General features: G+C 39.3%; 1 protein-coding gene across 2 annotated transcripts in view; it reads left to right on the forward strand.

Annotated features, from left to right (window-relative positions):
• UTP18 (UTP18 small subunit processome component) overlaps nt 1-21,898 on the forward strand; it is a 37,472-nt gene that overhangs the window by 12,738 nt on the left and 2,836 nt on the right. Inside the window, exons 4-13 of one of the 2 annotated variants that reach the window (XR_004269593.1) lie at nt 221-288; nt 2,014-2,102; nt 4,135-4,260; nt 5,374-5,548; nt 8,184-8,284; nt 8,566-8,656; nt 10,262-10,385; nt 12,783-12,862; nt 19,347-19,489; nt 21,347-21,383. Coding sequence is in view for 1 of the 2 variants with exons in the window: in XM_032280088.1 (XP_032135979.1) it covers nt 221-288; nt 2,014-2,102; nt 4,135-4,260; nt 5,374-5,548; nt 8,184-8,284; nt 8,566-8,656; nt 10,262-10,385; nt 12,688-12,862; nt 19,347-19,489; nt 21,347-21,371 (1,117 nt within the window). In the remaining variant the exon portion in view is untranslated. Of the gene's footprint in view, nt 1-220; nt 289-2,013; nt 2,103-4,134; nt 4,261-5,373; nt 5,549-8,183; nt 8,285-8,565; nt 8,657-10,261; nt 10,386-12,687; nt 12,863-19,346; nt 19,490-21,346; nt 21,384-21,898 lie in introns of both variants that reach the window. The other variant, XM_032280088.1, reaches the window with a different exon arrangement.

The following is a 21,898-nucleotide window of genomic DNA, read 5'->3' on the forward strand; positions in this document are numbered from 1 at the left end:
CAGGACTAGTTTAAGTGGGCAGAGGTTCATGAAAGTTTCCAATATAGGCGGGTGGGGACTGTTCTCTGTGAGTAAAGGTAATAACTTCTGTTCCTAAAGATAGTTACTTCTTTGGAAGAGTTTTTATACAGGGTGATCCAAATTATTTGCTTTAACTGTATCAAGCTTTATGGACATGTAGTGGTTGCCATAAATTTATTTTTCATATATTTTTGCTTAGATTCCAGCATGCCATGGGAGGAGTACCTGCCTGGGCAGAGACTAATAAGCGGAAATCATCTTCAGATGGTGAGTGTCGATATCTCTGTTTAAATTAGTACGTAAGTCCTTGTTCCTGTTTGTTATTATTTGAACGTTCTTATGAAGCTCATTAAAACCTGGTAGTTCTTGCCTGACACAGTGGCTCATGCCTGTAATCTCAGCAGTTTGGGAGCCCAAAGCTGGTGGATTGCTTGAGCCCAGGAGTTCAAGACCAGACTGGGTGACATGGCGAAATCTCATCTCTACAAAAAGTACAAAATTAGTCAGACGTGTTGGTGTGTTCCTGTATTCCCAGCTACCCAGGAGGCTGGTGGGAAGTTGCTTGAGCCAGGAGGTCTAGGGTGCGATGAACTGTGATGGTGCCACTGTACTCTAGCCTGGGTGACAGTGAGACCCTGTCTCAAAAAAACCCCCAAAAATCTTTTTTGATTGTAGGTTTTAAGTTTAGCTTGTACTGTAGCTATTTTCTTCTTTTTCAGTCTTTTGAGTTTAGCTTTTATAAATATGGATGGCTTAGCTAAAATCTGGTTTGTGTGATTGGAGTTACACATTTTAGACTTGAAATTAACCTCTGAAATCTTGAGAGTCCAGAGTATGTCCTCTTACATCATGTAGGAGCTCCTTCCTTAGCATCCTTGATGTCTGATGAGCTTCAATTTGATTATGACCACCACTTCTGTCCCCTTTCTCCCTGCCCTGTTAGTTCTCATGGTATGTAAATACAGGGAGTCCATGCAAAGAGCCAGTGTTTTATATAATTCTGTTAGAAAAGACAATCTGTTATTAAGTAGAGATTGACCATCTTTTTTCTAGCCAGTTGCTTTTAGAGCTTGAAGGAATCTTGTTTTTAGTCAAGTTACCTTGTCAGTATTTGCCTGGTTATATTGCTGGACATTGCATATTAAAAATAATGTAGATTAATTAGATCTAGAATGGTGGTGTATATGTTTAGTTCTAGGTAGATAGCTTGGCAGGGGACACTGGCAATCCCAGAACATCTTATTTTAATGAGGAATTGTAAAGATTCAAAGCTGAGTTTCAGTATTTGGAAGATTTTCTTATAATTCTGATTTCACCTTTAATCCTAGGGGTAGCCTTTTGTGGCCCCAATTCAAAATCCGGTTGTTTACCAGATGCTGTCAAGAAGTTTAGAGCTAGCTCTTGCTTTCTTAGCTCCACAAATGTTTTAAGTTTGCCCAGCTTCTTAGCTGTCTCCCCTGGAATCATCAGTCATCTCCAGGGGAAAAGCAGCCCTATCAGCTCTTTTTGAAGTTCTGAAACATAGATTGCTGACATTGGTCTTTTAGTCAGCTAAAAGTTCTAGTTCTTTTTCATGTGAGTTGTTAAGCCAGATCAGTAGCCAACATATTGCCAATTTTGCCATAATTATGAGTTGCTCTTTTAAATGAAATGCTGGCTTTAAACTTTTATTTCACTTCATCTTGTTTTAGTAACCATCTGTGTATGTGTTAGTCTTTCATTCCAGAATTAAACTTTGATTTTAACTATGGATGTTAAGCTTCGTGTCATCTTTTTTTTCTCCTTTAAGTGTTTCTTTATTCCTTTTTTTTTTTTTTTTTTTTTTTTTTTTTTTGCGGTTTTTTTTTTTTCATTTTTTTTTTAAAAAAAAGCAATTGAGGTTGGGAGGCTGGAAAGGGAGTTGATGTTGAAAATATATTCATAGAAGTTTGGGGTAGAGAAGGGCCAGCTCATTGATTCTAAAGGTCAGCCCTCTGGGTTTGTTTGACTTAGATGAAAGTGAAGAGGATGAAGATGATTTGTTGCAAAGGACCGGAAATTTCGTATCCACATCAACTTCTCTTCCAAGAGGAATCTTGAAGGTGAGAGTCAGTGGAGTTGGGGGACCCTATCCAACTACTTACTTCTGCAGTTTAATCTGTTTCCCAGTTACAGATGTATGGATTCCTATTATCTGTCGGATTAAATATGTTTGCTGTCATTTTACCCTGGTAATACTTAATTTTTTTTTTTTCCTTTTGCAAAAATGTTCAAGAGGTATTATGTTCCCATTGCTTGAGCCCAGGAGTTTGAATCTACAGTGAGCTGTGATGGAACCACTGTACTTTAGTCTGAGTGAAAGCAAGACCCTGTCTCTAAAATAATAAATTAATAAATAAATTTCCCAATAATTCTAGGAATCCTATTTCGTTTATCTTCATTTCATTGGCATCAGCCTAGTCCATACTGCTGTCATCTCTTATCTGGCATATTGCAGAAGCTTTGTGACTGGGCTCTCTACTTCCACTTTACCTCTTTTTTTTTTTTTTTTTTTTTTTTTTGAGACGGAGTTTCACTCAAGTTACCCAGGCTGGAGTGCAATGGCGCGATCTCGGCTCACCGCAACCTCCGCCTCCCGGGTTCAGGCAATTCTCCTGCCTCAGCCTCCTGAGTAGCTGGGATTACAGGCGTGCACCACCATGCCCAGCTAATTTTTTGTATTTTTAGTAGAGACGGGGTTTCACTGTGTTGACCAGGATGGTCTCGATCTCTTGACCTCGTGATCCACCCGCCTTGGCCTCCCAAAGTGCTGGGATTACAGGCTTGAGCCACTGCGCCCGGCCACTTTACCTCTTTTTAAATGATTCTTCATATAGCAGCCCAGAGGGATCTTATAAAAATAAAGTATCAGGTCATGTCACTTCTCCTTGCTTTTTGAAAACTTCTGAATGCCTTATTGTATTCTACACTGCCCTTTACAATCTGGCTTCTGCCTGCATCCTTAGCCTCATCTCAGACCTGTTTTCCATGATTTCTCTCTTGAGTCATACAAGTCTTTTTCTGTTTCTTGAATATGCTGAGTCCTTTCTTGCGTGTGACCCTTTGCTCTTGCCCTTTTGTTCTGCCTGTCTTGTCTTCAGGCAGTCCTAATGACTAGCTGATTCTTACCTTTCTGCTCAAATGGCATCTTAGACAAGACTTTCTCTAAAGTGGTCTACACTCTTCACTTTCTAACTTATCACCATGTCTGGCTTGTTCATTGTGCTAACCAATTGCCTACCTAGCATAGTACTTTAGTTACATATCTGTCATATTAACAGATCTGTCTATGACATAGATATCTTTCCTTACTACACAATGGCATAAGTGTTTAGATGGGGCAGGGGAACCTATTATGATAAATTACTAGGAGATAGAGTGGTTTTGTCTCCTCCTACCTTATGAGGACAGTTCATTTAGCCCTTCACAGGGTGAATTCACTTCCATTAAATATGTAAGTTACCATAAAAATGTAACTTCATTGGTTACAAACAAAACACATACTTTTGTTTTTAACTGAATTTTAAAAATTCAAGGGAAAACCTGTAAAAGCAAAATAAATAACAAAATAGTCCAGGTGATGCATGAGATTACCATTACTTTAAACCTGGAACCATGTACCCTAAGAGAAGGAAGTAAGTAAGCAATCTGTGCCAATCAGAACTGTGGGGACAACTGCACAGTACCTCTTGCATTTGTGCCATGAATGCACAGGTGCCACGTGCCAAAGTAGACGTTTTAAGTGAAATTTCCCCAGAAGCCAAAGTCTTTTAACACAAATGGATGTATTTTGGCGAAATGACTACATAGTAGTGCTCCAGGAATGAGTAATACATTCAGACTTCTAAATGTGGAAAGCACTTTAATGATTTAATCTTTTTATTTGAAAGATGGTAAAAATGGATTCTTGTGTGGTAAAATGACTTGCTAGTTGGTGCCAGAGCTGTGGTCCTTTTTTTTTCTTTGAGTTGTGGTCCTTTGTTTACCATTCCAGTGCATTTTTTTCTGCATTATAAATGATAATATCTTCGTGCTGTAAAGAAAACAATGTTAATTCATTTGAATTGATAAAATCCCAGCTTTCATTTTCTATAGATGAAGAACTGCCAGCATGCTAATGCTGAACGTCCTACTGCTGCTCGGATCTCATCTGTACAGTTCCATCCTGGTGCACAGATTGTGATGGTCGCTGGATTAGATAACGCTGTGTCACTATTTCAGGTATGCATCTTTATTTACTTATTTCTAATGTATTATTTTTATTTAAGAACGAGACATTTGCAACCCAAAATGCCAAAACAGTGAAAAAAATATTCATGGCTAAAATGTCATACCCCAAAGTGTAGCTAAGTCTCACAGAAGTGAGAGTTCGTTTGCTGGGGAATACTAAATGGAACATCCAGTCAGCATACTGCCCTTGCTTCTTGCTCCAAAGTTTATTGTCACTGTTGTCAATCACAGCTGCACACCCCTTGCCTGTTCATAGTTTTGGTAGCTCACCATCTCTTGCCCACCCACATTTTTATTGAATGCACCTGTATGACTTCATTGTACAAGGAGCCATAATGGGGATTTGGAGGAAAGTGTTTTTTTCCACTGAATATAAAACTTAGTAAAATATTGGTTTAAAATAATTGAGAAGTGATGATTAATCATGTTAGTGAATATAGTATCTCGACAAAAACGTGTTTTTTAAATTTTCTGGTGGGTTATTTGAGCAAAGCGATTATATGAACTCATGATTTTACTGGGTCTTCCATGTTTCTTCATCTAACACTGATGTACTCATCAGTTTCTTGGGTTGCAACAATAAACAACAGACCTGGCCCTTCACTTCAGGATGTTACTCTCTGATAGGGGTGCAGATGGTGAACACATGATTACAGATGTAACCATTCAGTCCTGCAGATGCTTCACAGTATCTCCTTTTGGATAGGGTATCCCAGTTTTCTTTTAGAGAATAACACTTGGTCCAGTTCATGTAATTTGGATGGGGCTGACTCCATCTCCTTATCTGTGGGTGGACAAACTCAAGAAATTAGTAAGGCAAGGTATGGGGAAGGAGCATGGAGCCTCCATGCCTTCTTAGGGCATGCCACCTCCCCAGCACCTCCAGGTGTTCAGCAACTCAGAAGCTCTCTGAACCCCTTCTGTTAAGATTTTTATGAAGGCCTGTTGACATAGGCATGATTGATTAAATCATTGGCTACTTAACTCAACCCTCAGCCCCTTGGATATGTATTTTTAAATGAACGCTTGTAGTGAAATGCATATACTACCAGGATACAGGGTCCATGGAAATAATCAAAACAACCATTTTGTACTTCCTTACAGGTTGATGGAAAAACAAATCCTAAAATCCAGAGCATCTATTTGGAAAGGTTTCCAATCTTTAAGGCTTGTTTTAGTGCTAATGGGGAAGAAGTTTTAGCCACAAGTACCCACAGCAAGGTTCTTTATGTGTATGACATGCTAGCTGGAAAGTTAATTCCTGTGCATCAAGTGAGAGGTAAGATTTGTATTGAACATACACAACCAATCATTTCCCCTAAGGTGAGTTTATGTAACAGTGTTTACAACTACTTTTTTCACTCCATAGGATTCTTAAAAGTAACAGTTTCTTTAGGTATAGTATTTGGAAAATGTCATTGTGCTTTTGAGATAACACGTTTGAATGAAACCAGTGAACTTTTTTATTGAACACTTAGGAATGATCATAGTTTGGAAATATATATTCCTCCTAAACCAGACAAGCAATTGCAAATACTTGGCTGTAAAGTTAGCAGTTGTTGCAGCAGACGAAGCATGAGCCGTGGAGCTAGAAGACCTGGGTTCCATTTGTCTGGACAAACTTTGTTACCTCTCTGGTCTTCAGGAAACTTGGATATCCTCTAGTGTTAGTGTTATTTATAATAAAACTTTAATTTATATTTAAAGGGAATAAAGCACTGCTCTTGGAGGTACTTCTGTATTTTAAAGAATGAACTACTTAAAAAACAATGCTTTTTTAATAGGTGAAAATTTATGTGCCCTCTATCATACCCATTCTTCTCCTGTATTTCCCTCATGCATCCTTTGAGAACCAAAGCCCTTCTAATGAGGTTGTCTGGCTAATCTCAGGAGGTAGTGTTGGCGTATGGCACGGGTCACTGGTGCTCTCCCTATTAAACTGCACATGCGTGTAGCTGGAAAGGACAAGAGTAGCTCTGTACAATCATTTTTCTACTAGTGGTTGAAAGTGGATGGGGCCAATTTCAGAAACATTTATGATGTTTCAGCATTTTCAATCTTTGCTTTCTTGTATTCCTGACACTTTGAATGATACTTTCTGAGTAAATCCTTGGTTTAACTAATTATACTCTAAGCTAGAGCCTCTCAGCGTTAATGTGCATGTGAATCACCTGGAGATCTCATTAAGCTGCAGATTCTGAATCCATAGGTCTTGGTGGGTTGATTCTGCATTTCTAATTCTCTCAGGTGATGGTGATGCTATGGTCCATGGACCTCACTTAGTTAAAAAGCCTGAAAACATCTTCTCATATTGAAATAGAAAACAAAATATAGTAGTTATTATTTTCACATATTATTTCACTAATCAAAAGTGATGGACTTCGGCTTCTCCTTGTCTTCACCCTCTTGGGAGAAAGTACATGGCCAACATACAGTTAGTGATCTTTACCGTGGATCTGCTAGGTCTGCAGGAGTGTGTGTCCAGTCACCAACTGCTTTTGAGACATGGCACTGATCTTTCCTTCCCAGTATTTCTCCTTTTCTCTTTCTACTTTCACATTTCCACTGCCTGATACTGTGCTATTAGGATTAAGCCTATAGGGGTTTCCAGCTGTGGCTTCACATGGTGCTAAAAGAAGCCTCTCGTCCTTGCCTCATCATGTAATGATACCTTCCTTATGTTTGGAACTACTTCAGTATGCTTTAGTCATTACATATGGTTTACTCAGAAACTGGAGTTCAAATTATTGTTAATAGGGATAGTGAAGTGCCTTTCATCATAAGGAGACTGGTCATCAGCAGAAGTAACCCCAGTTTTGGAAATATAATGTGTGTCTGAAATGATATTGGGGAACATGAGTCCAAGCAAGAGAACTAGAATATAGTCTTTGGGAGGCAGGACTAGAGTGGGGCCCAATTTGAAGTAGTGGGAAGTAGCCTTAATCAGCGTTTTCCTGTAGTAGAACAAGGGTCCTTAACCAGATTTTTGTAAATCCTTTATCTCTAATTGATATTTTAACTTAGCAACTTTACATTTAAAAAACAAAGACATAGATTTTTGGCTAGGCAGTATATTCACATAGTGTAAAAATCTAATATGTACAATCAAATGGATAGTGAAAACTCTTCTGCTGTGTCTCCCTGGCCACCTACTTTCTTCCCTTGGAGATAGCCTGTTGTATGCATTCTTACGCATCCTATTAGGTAACTTTTTAATGAGTAACTTGGCTCTGTAAGCATTTCAATATTAGGAGGAGTTTCTTGTATAGTCAGTATTAACTTTTCAGGCACAGAAAAAGAGACATGTCTTTTTGTAAATAAGTCAACTGGTTTGTATACCTAGCTCTTCTATGATTTGGTTACATGAGTCACATCCAGAGATGCTAGTCAGTCCTTAAGTAAAGTGACATTTTGTGAAAAGTTTTGTTTTTTGGCTTACAAAGATGAGACTCCTGTCCATCATGGGATGCTTATTAGGTGGCCAGCAACTAGTTTATGTATGTTTTTATGTTTTTGGCTGTCTCTAATGGCAGTGTGTTTCCCTTCTGGTAATGAACTTTGTAACAGAAATATAATTTATCCTTTTAGTTAATTAGAGGTATTACTGTGTATATTTGGAAAATTAGTTGATACGTTTACAGTTTAGAGACCCAAGTCTCTGGCCTACAAGTAAAATGGTGAATGCCAACCAGGATAAAGAAGAGAAGTTTGCTAAGTGCTTTGTAGTGACTTTATGTTTGGGTCGTTTGGGTCAGTGATGCCTGGGTTTAGACTTATTCAGGGTCTGAGCCAGGGTTTTCTTTAATTTGAGTCACTTACATATTTCAAAAGGTAAGAAACTCATTTGTCAATAGATCATAGTTTTATTGAAAACTATTTTAAACTTTATTTAATTGTGTCATCTCCTTTCTTAGGTTTGAAAGAGAAGATAGTGAGGAGCTTTGAAGTCTCCCCAGATGGGTCCTTCTTGCTCATAAATGGCATTGCTGGGTATTTGCATTTGCTGTCAATGAAGGTAAAGCATTATGATTGCTACGTGTTCTTCTCGCACAAGACGTTAGTGCAGGGATACTCTTGAACCTTAACTCAGTGTGTCCTTAAAATCTGCACCTCCAAGTAGAGGAGCATAGGTGGGACTTGGAGAGAAGTTGTAGGCAGTTGGGAGGGACCTTTTGATTATAGGGAAAAACAAAGTTGAGTAGGTGCTAGAAAACAGAACTAGGTTGTTTTTACTCTACGTGTGTGATTCTTCTGTACACTTTCTAACAGTTTGATAAGTATTATTTATGGTTTTAGACCAAAGAACTGATTGGAAGCATGAAAATTAATGGAAGGGTTGCAGCATCCACCTTCTCTTCAGATAGTAAGAAAGTATATACCTCTTCCGGTAAGTCAATGACGTGAAAGAAGCTAAGGATTTTTTTACATTTTAAATTTTGAGCCCGGCACGGTGGCTCACGCCTCTAATCCCAGCACTTTGGGAGGCTGAGGTGGGCGGATCACTTGAGGTCATGGGTTCAAGACCAGCCTGGCCAACATGGTAAAACCCTACTAAAAATACAAAAAGTAGCCGGGCATGGTGGCATGGGCCTGTAATCCCAGCTAGTTGAGAGGCTGAGGTGGGAGAATAGCTTGAACCCAGGAGGCAGAGGTTGCAGTGAGCTGTGCTCACGCCACTGCTGTCCAGCCTGGGGGACAGAATGAGACTCTGTCTGTAAATAAATAAATGAATAAATTTTGGTCATTTATCCTGGTCCACAGAGCAAGAGTCTGTCTCAAAAAAGTAGAAAATAGGCCCGATGTGGTGGCTCATGCCTGTAATCCCAGTACTTTGGGAGACCGAGGCAAGTGGATCATTTGAGGTCAGGAGTTCAAGACCAGCCTGGCCAACATAGTGAGACCCTGATTCTTCTAAAAACACAAAAATTAGCCAGGCATAGTGGCACGTGCCTGTAATCCTAGCTAGTTGGGAGGCTGAGGCAGGAGAATTTCTTGAGCCTGGGAGACAGAGGCTCATTGATATTATATTCCTAAAGGAAGGATATTGAGGTATTGGGAAAAGGAAGAGGTAAAATAGTGAGGATCCACTTTTGAGACGGTTGTAGGGTCATTATAGTAAACTATTTATGCTTATTCATAAGCTTGTATTTAGCATTTTTTATCATTTACATAACTTGGTAATAGATAAATTGTGTGTGTCTTCTTCATTATAAATTCCTGTGGTCTGGATTAGTTCATTTTTCACTTGTTGCTCTTCCATCATCATTAAAAGTTTGGTATCTAAATTGCTAACTTTGCCTGTTAGGTACTCTAATGACTGTCGATAGATGTTGGAAGAGCTATGCTACTGAGTGGCGTTTTGTTTTTTACTCCAATAATTTATGTGAGTGAAACATAGAAGCTTTTTCTAAAAGTTCAACTCAGACCAACAAATTGTGATTTTTTTTCCTTGTAAACCTAAAGATATTGTCTATTAGTGACTAATTGATGCAGTTTTCTTCTATATATACGTGAATGTATACAAGAACTATTCTTAGGCTGGGCATGGTGGCTCACACCTGTAATCCCAGCACTTTGGGAGGCTGAGGCGGGTGGATCACCTGAGGTTAGGAGTTTGAGACCAGCCTGGCCAACATGGCGAAACCCCATGTCTACTAAAAATACAAAAATTAACTGGGCGTGGTGGCACATGCCTGTAATCCCAGCTACTTGGGAGGCTGAGGCAGGAAAATTGCTTGAAGCCAGAAGAAGGAGGTTGCAGCGAGCCAAGATGGTGCCATTGCACTCCAGTCTGGGTGCCAAGAGCAAAGCTTCATCTAAAAAAAAAGAAAAATATTCTCAGTCCAGTAGTCCAGTTTTCCAGAACTAGGAGGGTTATAAGAGGTCTATTTGTAGTCTCTTGTACTATTAAGAGGAACTGAGAGTGGTCAGTTTACTTGCCTTTCAAGTTTAAAGCAAAATTAACAAACTCTTTTTTGGCTCTTTTATTCAGGGGATGGAGAAGTTTATGTTTGGGATGTGAACTCAAGGAAGTGCCTTAACAGATTTGTTGATGAAGGCAGTTTATATGGATTAAGCATTGCCACATCTAGGAATGGACAGTATGTTGCTTGTGGGTAAGTAAAGAGAGGTTATTGTAACCTTAATCACATTGTGCTGATGAGAATATGATAGGGAATTGAGTATACTAGATGGTACATGAGTATACTAGATGGTACATGAGTATACTAGATGGTACATGAGTATAAACTAGATGGTACATACATAAACTATTCAGTAATATGAAATTGGTGAACCCAGCTGAGCCTTTTGTGTTTTATCATCTTTGTGCAGTGTTTAATAATAACAACACAGTAGTTCCCCCCTTATCTGGAGTTTCACTGTTTGTGTTTTTAGTTACCTGTGTTAATCACAATCTGAAAATACTACATAAGATATTTTGAGAGCAAGAGACCACATTCACATAACTTTTATTACACTATAATGTTATAATTGTTCTATTTTATTATTATTGTTTTAGTCCGTTACTATGCCTAATATATAAATTAAACTTTTTTATAGATGTGTGTATTGGAGAAAACAGTACACATAGGGTTTAGTAATCCACAGTTTGAGGCATCCACTGGGGGTCTTGGAACAAACCCCTGTAGGTAAGGAGAGCCTACTATAATTGCAGTTGAACACTTTTGTAGCAAAGAAAATCCTGGCCCTACCTTATATTATTGTATTTTTTTCCTATATTTGAAATACCTGTTTGATCACAGCAAGTTTTCCTATAATTATTTTCAGTTTCTTGTCATTGATGAGGAAATAGAATAAGTAACTTTAGTTGGGTTTAAATCTTAAAGATACCTAAAACGTTTTTTCTTCATCTAGCTGGGGGTATAAATAAAAAACATGTTCCTTGGAAATGCCATTTATTAGTATTGTAGAAACTTTAAAATACTATCTAGAACACATTTTGTGCTATTACTGAAAAAATTGGTTATTACACTGGGGAAAAGATGGCTCTGTTCCACTTAATTCTGAAGATGCAGGGTAGGAGGATGAGGCGTTGGATACTTGGCAGTAATTCTAAGCTGCCTTACTAAATCACTAATTAGCACCCATATATTCTGTAACTTTAAGGAACATGCTTTTATGATTTTCTTAGATCAAACCCAATTGAGCCATGAAATGATTTCAGTCAAATCCTCCCTGGGGTTGGAAGTCAAGAGGTCTTGCTGTCCAGAAACTTATCATTCTCTCTACTCTTTGATCACTCCCTCCCTCAAGGTTAAAACTGGGTAAACTGCTTGTATATATATCCCTACCACCATTTGCAAATTTGGTTTGGGAGGGAAGGCAAGTAGAACTAGGCTGTGGAGCTTGGAGACCAGGCCATCTGCCTTAGGCAGCAGGACAGTGACAGATCTGTATTTGTCTCTTTGTGGGGCAAGAAAAACTGCGCAAAAATGACCTTCACTCAAATTTGTGAAGACAATGAAGTTAGTCTTTTTCTGGTCCTTGCCCTCTCTTTTTTGTATCACTTTTTATTAGTCCCCCTTTCAAGGGCCTATACAGGAAACAATCTAATACTAGTAGCTTAAACTCATTTAGTTTTAATTGCTCTTCAGTGTAATTGAATTCTGATGTGCTTGGACAAACACCATTTAAGCCTTTAGAATCTTTTAAGTTGTTCTTAAAGAACCTGAAGCAAATCTTTAAGCTTTTAGAAGAGGAAGAAGGGGACAGGGAGATGAGCCTTGAGGTCACTGCAGCAATAGGCATGCATCAGGTAATGAGTCACCAGGACAGTGGGAATGGGAATAGGGGAATAGGCACAGGATGTTTGTAATGTATTTGGTAAGTGCTTGGAAGATGGAGAATGGGAGAGAAGCATTCACATTCTCAGGGTCCAGGCCTGTATGCAACCAGAGGAGTGGAATTGTCATTGAAGGAGGGGGAGGAGAAGGGGTGATGGTGTTAGAAGAGATCATATGCATGTGCCCCCCCGCAACAGACCATTAGGAGTGCAGTGCATAATTAGGACTAAAGGCACAGATTTGGATGTGGTGGGTGATTAGGTACTCTGGGGGAGTAAATGAGATGAATGAGACACTAGAAGTAGGTTGGAAATAGAATCCTAGGGATAAGAATCAGTGGAAAAAGAGGTGACTGTGAAGGAAACAGGGTGCAAGAAGAGTCAGTAAAGTTCAGCCTTCAAGAAGTCAACAAAAGGGGGAGAATTTGAATTCCGTTTTCAACCTGCTTGGTTGGAGGTTCTATAGGACATTTGTGGCTATTGTGGCTGTGGCTGGTCTCTTTGTAACATATGTTTCCTGCAAATACCAGTTTGTAAGGTTAAATCTGTCACTTAGGTTTTGAAAGCCCTTTTACTTGTTTTTAAATCTATTTTAATCCCTTTTCTCTTTGTAGTTCTAATTGTGGAGTGGTAAATATATACAATCAAGATTCTTGTCTCCAAGAAACAAACCCAAAGCCAACAAAAGCTATAATGAACTTGGTTACAGGTGTTACTTCTCTGACCTTCAATCCAACTACAGAAATCTTGGCAATTGCTTCAGAAAAAATGAAAGAAGCAGTCAGATTGGTAAATATTTCATACCCTTCATCATTGTTAATTTTTAAATTTAAGTTGAAATCATGGAGGAGTAACAGGAAAGGAGAGTGTTGAATTGTTTTTAAAATACTTCTTTTGATGTAGAAATTATGAGTATTGTAGCTTTTGGATGTGGTTGTGGGAAGGATGCATAATAGCCACACATTTGTATTATGTCAGTTCTTTTAGGAAAGGTCTGCTGTCCATTCTTACCATTCTAAAGTGGTGGTTCTCATTTTCAGAGGTTTCTTTCAGTGTTAATGTTAAGGTCTGTTTGTAAGGCAGACACTTCATTCCTTCACAATTTTCTTTCCTCATCTACCTTTTAAAGGCTTGTTGTCTTCACAGAACAGAGGCAATTCTTAGGTTTTGAAAGTAAGTTGAACTTGAAAATTAAATTGTATAAAAGTACTGTAATTTAAATAGCTAGGTAGTGCTTGTGAATATACCCTCTGAGGTCAGGAATCCTCAGCACCACCTGCAGGTTTGGTGGCTAACTAGACAGACTTATAGGACTCTGCATATGTTCATTGAACTCCTGGCTAAAATTTATTGCAGTGAAAAGGTTACAAAGCAAAATCAGCAAAGGGAAAAGGTACATGGGGTAAAGTCCGTAGGAAAGAGTCCTCTCCTAGTGGAGCCACACAGGACAGGTTTAATTCTTCCAGTAAAAGAGCTCTGATAACATGTGTTAAGTGTTTTCTTCCTGGGAAGCTTATTAAAGACTCACTGTTGAAGGTTTTTATTGGGGGTTCATATAGGTACCCTTTGTCTAGCATGTACCAACATTCTAGATTCCCAGAAGAAAAGCCAGGTGTTTAGCATAAACTGCATTGTTTGTACAAATAGGTTAGGCACAGTGAGCTACCTATATCATTTAGGGAACATTTCATGCTAGTATAAGGAACTGCAGGCTAGTCAAGTCCTCTGTCACCATGCGATGACCACCCTTGTAAGCAGACCTTTCTAAGGATACTGGCTTCAGGCAAACTCTTTTCTGCCCAGTCTCAGAGCTCAGCTTAAATATCACCCATCTCTGTGAAGTTTCCTACCCTTCAAGCAGAACCAATTTCCTCATTCATTTAACAGTTTTTTGCTCAAGGCACCAAGTATATAGAAGAAATAGAATTTTGAATAGCAGTATTGTGTTTGCTGCTCTTATGTGTATACTACCAGATTGTACACACTTTACAAAGTGTGTTATTTTTATTGTGCTCACTTGGTAAAAAGCCTTGCATCTGCCATCAGCTTTGTATTAGAGTGTATAGTTTACAAAGATTTACAGAGTTCTACAAAAAATTTGAGCCAAGTAACAATTCTTTAGAGGATTAACTTGACCAAAATAAATAGTTAATAAAGGGCAGAATTGTGATTTAGAGTCCACATTTTTTTTCTAGCAGTTCATTGGTTCTCTGACTGAATTCTGCAGGGCCCTAGATTCTGCACAGGTCTTTATATGTCATGTAGATCAAGGAGGAGGCTAAGCTCCTACTCGTGTCACATAGAGCAGTGTCATTGTTGTCTGTGGTATATACTGGGATTCTGCATATGATTTCCCAGGCCTGTAATCCCAGCACTTTGGGAAGCTGAGGTGGGTGTATCACTTGAGGTCAGGAGCTCAAGACCAGTCTGGCCAACATGGTGAAACCTCATCTGTACTAAAAATACAAAAATGAGCTGGGCGTGGCAGTGGGTGCCTGTAATCCAAGCTTCTGTGGAGGCTGAGGCGCAGGAGATTCACTTGAGCCTGGGAGGTGGAGGTTGTAGTGAGCCAAGATCATGTCTCTGCACTCCAGCCTGGGTGACAGAAGAAGACTCTGTCTCAAAAACAACAACAAAAAATTTTGCTTTTGTTATACTTTAGATTCTGAGATACATGTGCAGGTTTGTTACATAGGTATACACGTGCCATGGTGGTTTGCCGCACAAAAAGAAATGTTTTGCCGGAAAAAGAGTGTGAAAAATATAGCATAGGATTTTATTGCCTCCCTGTTGAATGAATCATTTGATAAATGAGAAGGTTCTAATTCAAGTCAGCTTTAAAATCCCTGCTCCTCTAATGGGAGTGGTGTACTAGTAGTATTAACCTGTTAACACTTTAATATTAGTAAATTGTTTTAGAAAACCATGGGATCTGTCTCCTCTTGACGTAATATGTTCTGCAAGACACATGATAGTTCTGCATAGTTTGCTTCAGCGATCATGACAGCATTTATATATTTTTTATTGTGACAGAATCACACAAGGAATTCATTAGTAACAGCCAAATTTCAGTTTTTAAATGGCAGTCAACCATAATATCTAATGGAAAGAAGCCAGGCATAGCAGCTCCATAATGCCTTGGTAGAACATTGTTAGTATCATTAAATGCAATCCCTTTTAATGATCCAGTTAGTTTTGTCATCCCAGTACAAAGCACTGTGAATTTAAATCTAAGCTGTTGCACTAGTAGGAGACTCAGAAGTCAAATTCCTATTACGTCTACAATTTTGGATGTCGTAGAACATCATGGAACTTCTACCTATTAAATCAAGGATAAGTGAGTGTTTACTTCTTGAATTTTGATATCTGGACGCTTAATTGTCATGATAGAAATGGTATTAGAAGGCTGGCCACTGTGGCTCATGCCTGTTATTCCAGCACTTTGGGAGCCTGAGGCGGTGGGATCACCTAGTGCTAATAAGGGGGCTATAAATAGATGTCAGAACACAGCATAGTTTTAACCAGGTGGGATCATTGGCCTGAGGGAGGATTCACAATGTAGTGAGAGAGTACACTGGGGAATTTAGCAGGTAGTTACTACTGATCTCTTAGGAGGACATTGTAAACAACCCCCCTCCTTTCCCTGATATTCCCTGTCTGTTGCAGAGATAAAGTTTAAAAATAGATCAGGTGTGGTGGTTCACACCTTAATCCCAGCACTTTGAGAGGCCAAGGAAAGAGGATCACTTGAGGCCAGGAGTTTGAGACCAGCCTGGGCAATATAGTGAGACCCTGCCTCTATGAATTTTAAGTTTAAAAATAAGTTTTCTATAAGTTGGCATTTATCTTTCACCAGAAGGACACGCTGTCCCATTGTGTGACTGCATGGCCCTGTGTATGGTTTTGTAGGTTATTTGTTGCATTGGTGGCACCATGGTCTAGAGGAATTCCATTTACATCAGAGACTGTGTGTGTATTTACCACAATTTTTCTGGTGCTGTGTTCTGTCTATTTATCTACAAAAATAAGTAGCCACCTTCTGGTAAAAAAAACCCAGTTACACAGGCTGGGCATGTTGGCTTACTCCTGTAATCCTAGCACTTTGGGAGGCTGAGGCGGGCGGGTCACCTGAAGTTGGAAGTTTGAGACTAGCCTGACCAACATGGAGAAACCCCATCTTTACTAAAAATACAAAATTAGCTGGGTGTGATGGTGCATGCCTGTAATCCCAGCTACTCGGGAGGCTGAGGCAGAAGAATCACTTGAACCTGGGAGGCGGAGGTTGCAGTGAGCTGAGATTGTGCCATTGCCTGGGCAGCAAGGGCAAAACTGTGTCTCAGAAAAAAAATCTAGTTACACTCTTATACAATGGTATGTCTTATTTATTATTCTATTTTTTTGCTCTTATTTGTAATTAGCAATTGATTTCATTATACATGAATCCAAATTAGGAGACCATTTTCCCCCAACTTCGGTTGGAAATAAAAAGCTGGTATATTAGTTCTCACACTGCTATAAAGAATGTGACCTGAGACTGGGTAATTCACAAAGCAAAGAGGTTTAATTAACTCACCATTCCCCATGCCTTGGAACGAGTCAGGAAACTGATAATTATGGTGGAAGGGGAAGCAGGTACCTTCTTCACAAGGTGGCAGGAGAGAGAAGTGGTGCAAAAGAGGAACTTCCAAACACTTAGAGAACCGTCAGAGCTCATGAGAACTCACTATCATGAGAACAGCATGGGGGAAACTGCCCCCATAATCCAATCACCTCCCTCCCTCTACACCTGGGGATTACAATTAAAGATGAGATTTGGGTGGGGACACAGAACCAAACCATATCAGCTGGTTTAACATAATTATCTTTAAGAAGTCATTCAGGGGCCGGGTGTTGGTTTACACCTGTAATCCTGGCACTTCAGGAGGCCAAAGCAGGGGATCATTTGAGGCCAGGAGTTCTAGACCAGCCTGGCCAACATGGTGAAACCCCATTTCTACTAAAAATACAAAAATTAGCTGGGTGTGGTGGTGCACACCAATAATCCCGCTACTCAGGAGGCTGAGACAGAAGAATTGCTGGAACCCTGGAGGCGGAGGTTGCAGTAAGCTGAGATTGCACCATTGCACTCCAGCCTGGGCAGCAGATAGACTCCATCTAAAAAAAAAATAATAATAATTCAAATAGGTTGATTCCGGTGTATTTTGATTAGGAAGAGTCAGAAAACCAGCTCCCCAAACGTCAGAGTCATTCACTCACCAACATTCCTGGAATGACTCTGAAGTTTGGGGAGCTGGTTTTCTGACTGTTCCTAATCAAAATACACCAGAATCAACCTATTTTCATAGTATCAGGTGAACAGGGTGGGAACAAAGGCAGAAGTAGAACAGCTTTCTCCTTAGCCCTTGCAGCAAATGTTTTTCTCCTAATTGTCTGCTCTCCTAATGCTTTGGATCATCTGTTCATAGTTGGCGCATGCCTGGAGGATACAAACTTAACAGTAATCCAAGAAAAACACAGTTAAGCCAAGGTACTTATCACACATTTATATAATAGCCGCCTTCCCAAATTAAATGTAAATAAATTTTGCAATATCCGTGTTGTGGCTTCTTGCTGTAAAACAGGAATCTGTTTTACTACATGCTTGAAGAAATACCTATACTCCAAGTAATTTCTCGAAGAACCTGTATAGAGAGTGGTATTTAAGAACTTCGGACAGGAAGATCAAATTGGGGTACTGCCAGCTTCTTAGCTTTAATGGGTCAAGACCACTTCTCATTTGCACCATTGCCTTCACATTGATGCCATGCTGTGCAGGCAGAACCTGCCTTCTGGCAAAGTTGAGAATAATTGAACGTGGCTTGGAGAGTCACTGTAAACAGTATTTTCTTGACAAAATGGTCAGTAAGTATATATCAGAGGGAATTTGGCCTAATATGTGACTGACTGAAACCAGTTTAATAGGTGTATGTATCGTTGGGTTTTACCTAGCACTTGTCTGTGAAAATCACTTCAATTGATTGTATAAAGTCTGACCTAAAAGTGTGGAGGATGAGAAGCTGCCCAGGTGAGTAGCTGAGTGATACAGTTGTATGTATTAGAACATGAAGATGCTGTATCTCTTGGGAGAGCTAGAGAACTTCTGAAAGTGAGTGTTGTTAACAATTGTGACTACAGCTAACTGTTTCCTCACCTGGGTTTTATTCAACCACGAATTGTGTGAGGACCTGTCTCAACTCTCTTGAATTTAGGAAGTAGACTCTGGAGAAAGACCCTGTGTGTTCCTCCTCATGCTTAGGCCTGGCTTTGAGGTGAGCTTTTGGCTCTCTCTAAATTGGAACAGTTTCACTTGGAGTTAGATTTTCATGGTTCAGCCCTCTTTGAGGAGAAATTGTAAAAGGCAAAGAGCATATACAATAGTTGAAAATTAAAAGTATAAAATAGCAATTTTATGATATTAGAATATATGTGATACGACTTTGCCTAGGCTTCAGATACGTAAAATCAGACTCTCTATATAATGTTTAATTTTTTTTCACCATCTAGCCAGGTGAATCTTCATAATGTCTAAAAATCTCTTTTTCCTTTGATCAGATTTTAGCATTCTTTACTGTGGTCACTAAGCTAGAGTGGGTACTTTTCACTTTAGTTTATTCATGAATTTATTCAGCAAACATTTGAATCTCTGAGGCATCATGCTAGATGCTGTATTGAGGTTTTATCTCTTTCCTCCTTTCCTGCTCAGTTAATAACACATTAAAGATCAAATTTTACAATGTGTATACAAGGACGCGAGTAGAATAATAGACATTGGAGACTTGGAAGGGTGGGAGTGCGGGAGCGGGGGTAAGGGGTGAGAAGTATCTGATGGGTACAATGTGTATCAAACTTGTCCAACTTAAGCTCATCACCTGTTGTTAGTGTATGTTATGTGTGGCCCAAGACAATTCTTCCACTGTGGCCCAGGGAAGCCAAAGATTGGACACCGTATCCACCATTGGAGTGATGGTGACACTAAGAGCCCAGACTTCACCCCTATGCAAGAGAGCCATGTAGCAAAACTGCAGTCGTATCTCTTAACTCTAAAAATAAAGTGAAAAAAAAAAATTAAAGATCAAAACTTAATTTTGGAATAGTTTGCTGGACTGATAGACTACTTTCTTGTATACTACAATCAGAATGGGCTTTTTGTTTCAGCAGATAGAATGAAGATGATGATTTAAGAAACGTGAGTTACAAGTTGTTGCAGTTTAAAACTTTTTATTATCTCCTACAGGTTCATCTTCCCTCCTGTACAGTATTTTCAAACTTCCCAGTCATTAAAAAGAAGAATATTTCTCATGTTCATACCATGGATTTTTCTCCTAGAAGTGGATACTTTGCTTTGGGGAATGAAAAGGGCAAGGCCCTGATGTATAGGTAGGTATTATTTATGATTAAAAATCAGAGGTACCGGCCGAGTGTGGTGGCTCATGCCTGTAATCTCAGCACATTGGGAGGCCGAGGCAGGCGGATCACCTGAGGTTCAAGAGTTCAAGACCAGCCTGGCCAATATGGTGAAACCCTGTCTTTAAAAAAAAAGAAAAATCAGAGATACCTATAAACTAGTTCTGACAATATGAAGAGATACTATATATTTCTAATTCTACAATTAATTGTAGCATATTCATCTTGACTTTCATCTTCATTATCTTAATTTGTGTATTTTTTTTTTTTTTTTTTTTGAGACGGAGTTTCACTCATGTTACCCAAGCTGGAGTGCAATGGCGCGATCTCGGCTCACCGCAACCTCTGCCTCCTGGGTTCAGGCAATTCTCCTGCCTCAGCCTCCTGAGTAGCTGGGATTACAGGCACGCACCACCATGCCCAGCTAATTTTTTTTTTTTTTTTGTATTTTTAGTAGAGACAGGGTTTCACCATGTTGACCAGGATGGTCTCGATCTCTTGACCTCGTGATCCACCCGCCTCGGCCTCCCAAAGTGCTGGGATTACAGGCTTGAGCCACCGCGCCCGGCCAATTTGTGTATTTTTATACCATAAAATGTCACTAGCAGAAAGGTTCACCTGGGGAATATATGTATTTTTTGGAAAGCAGTATTTTGAGAATGTCAAATTGAGGAAAAGTAGCCAATAGATTAACTTTTGCTGATTTGATAATTCAGTTTACTCCACCAGATTTAATTGATTTCTTTTTAAAAGGTGTTTCTTTCCCTGTAGCTTTAAGCTGTAAATAAGGGCATTAACCATAAAGGTAACCAAAACTTACATGTGCTGTCCAGGTTCTTTTCTTTACCCAACATACTTGGCTATAAAACAGGAACAAACAAAACTTAATTGCATCATTGCTAGAAGATAGAGGTGACAAGGTGGATCTTCAGGGAGAGCTAAAGAGCTTTCAGTAGAAAACCTGTGATATAAATCACAGCCCTTTTTCCTTGCTCCCCGTGTTGGTAGTGAATGCTACATCGAACCCTTTATGTCTGTATGCTTTAGGGAATGCCTGCTTTCAAAATGAACTGAAATCGGGAGTGAAGAAAAGGAGAAATGTAAATTGGTTTTGAGCAAATAGTTGTGAAAGGAGAATATACCAGACAATAAATTGGTTTTAAGTTCTACTTACTTTGAGAGGAAAATGGGTCATGCCAGGATAATGTCATCAGTCTCATTTCAGATCAGATTTGGTGTGGTTCTATTTCAGTTTGTATTTTATAAAAGGATGCTGATTCTTTTTTTTTTAAGATGGGGTTTCACCATGTTGGTCACGCTGGTCTTGAACTCCCGACCTCAGGTGATCCACCCACCTTGGCCTCCAAAGTGCTTGGATTACAGGCGTGAATCACCACACCCAGCCAGGATGCAGATTCTTACTGCCCTTAGAATTCTCTTCCAAATCCTTTGGTATTTTTACAACTGAAAATTTCTTTTCTCTAAGACCCAAAGGCCATTAGATTTTTCACCAGAACATTGCTATTTAGAATGAGACTGTTTCTGGCTATACCAGTAGCTGGGATGGACTGATGACGTTTTTATTGATTATGTCTGATCAGGTATTTCATAAACCTCGTGAAACTTTGGAGTAAGCTTACTCATGTTATCTAAAAATCTGAGATAACATTCAGAACCTCGGGACTGTCAGATGGAGGAGTCTGAACCTAACTGCCTGTGATTACTTATTTTTGCCACTAAAATCTTCCTAAGTGCCATTCTGTGATCTCATCGAAAATACTGTGGGTAATTACAAAGTTGTTTAGATGACTTATTTTTTTACTTTTTTAGGTTGCACCATTACTCAGACTTCTAAAGAGACTTTAAAGTAAGAAAACCCTTTTCTTACAAATTCTGCAGGTTTTAAGGTTACACCCATTGCTGTTAGTTGGTAGAAGCAGCACATTAGCTGAGCCTTGTTTCTCTGCCCCTGGGTTACTGCATCTTTATTTAGAGGGGTGGGATGGAAGTAGATCAGGAACTGTCTAGCTGGACTTGAACCTTACTTGGGAATTTCTTATCCCAAATCCCAACAATCTGGCTCGGTTCTTCTGAGGTCTGAAATCTAATACTGTATTGCATTCGGTAATTGTCATCAAAATTGTAATTACCAAACATGTTTAATCCACAAAAGACTTAATAACACAGAGAGATGGATCTTCAGATATAGCTATGGCTTGTATGGGCTTAAATCCTCTTATCATATATATGTTTCTTGAGAGATGGCAAACAGTTTGGCCTATTTCACGGAGTAGATAATGGGGCTGGCCATTAATTCCGCTTCCCCGTATTTAAAATCGTAGAACATCCGTCCCTTCTCTTGGCTTCCTTTCAGGCCTGAGA

This window comes from Sapajus apella, unplaced genomic scaffold (genome assembly GCF_009761245.1).
Source record: "Sapajus apella isolate SASKATOON/1434 unplaced genomic scaffold, GSC_monkey_1.0 scaffold12, whole genome shotgun sequence".
In the NCBI taxonomy this organism is placed as follows: Eukaryota; Metazoa; Chordata; class Mammalia; order Primates; family Cebidae; genus Sapajus; species Sapajus apella.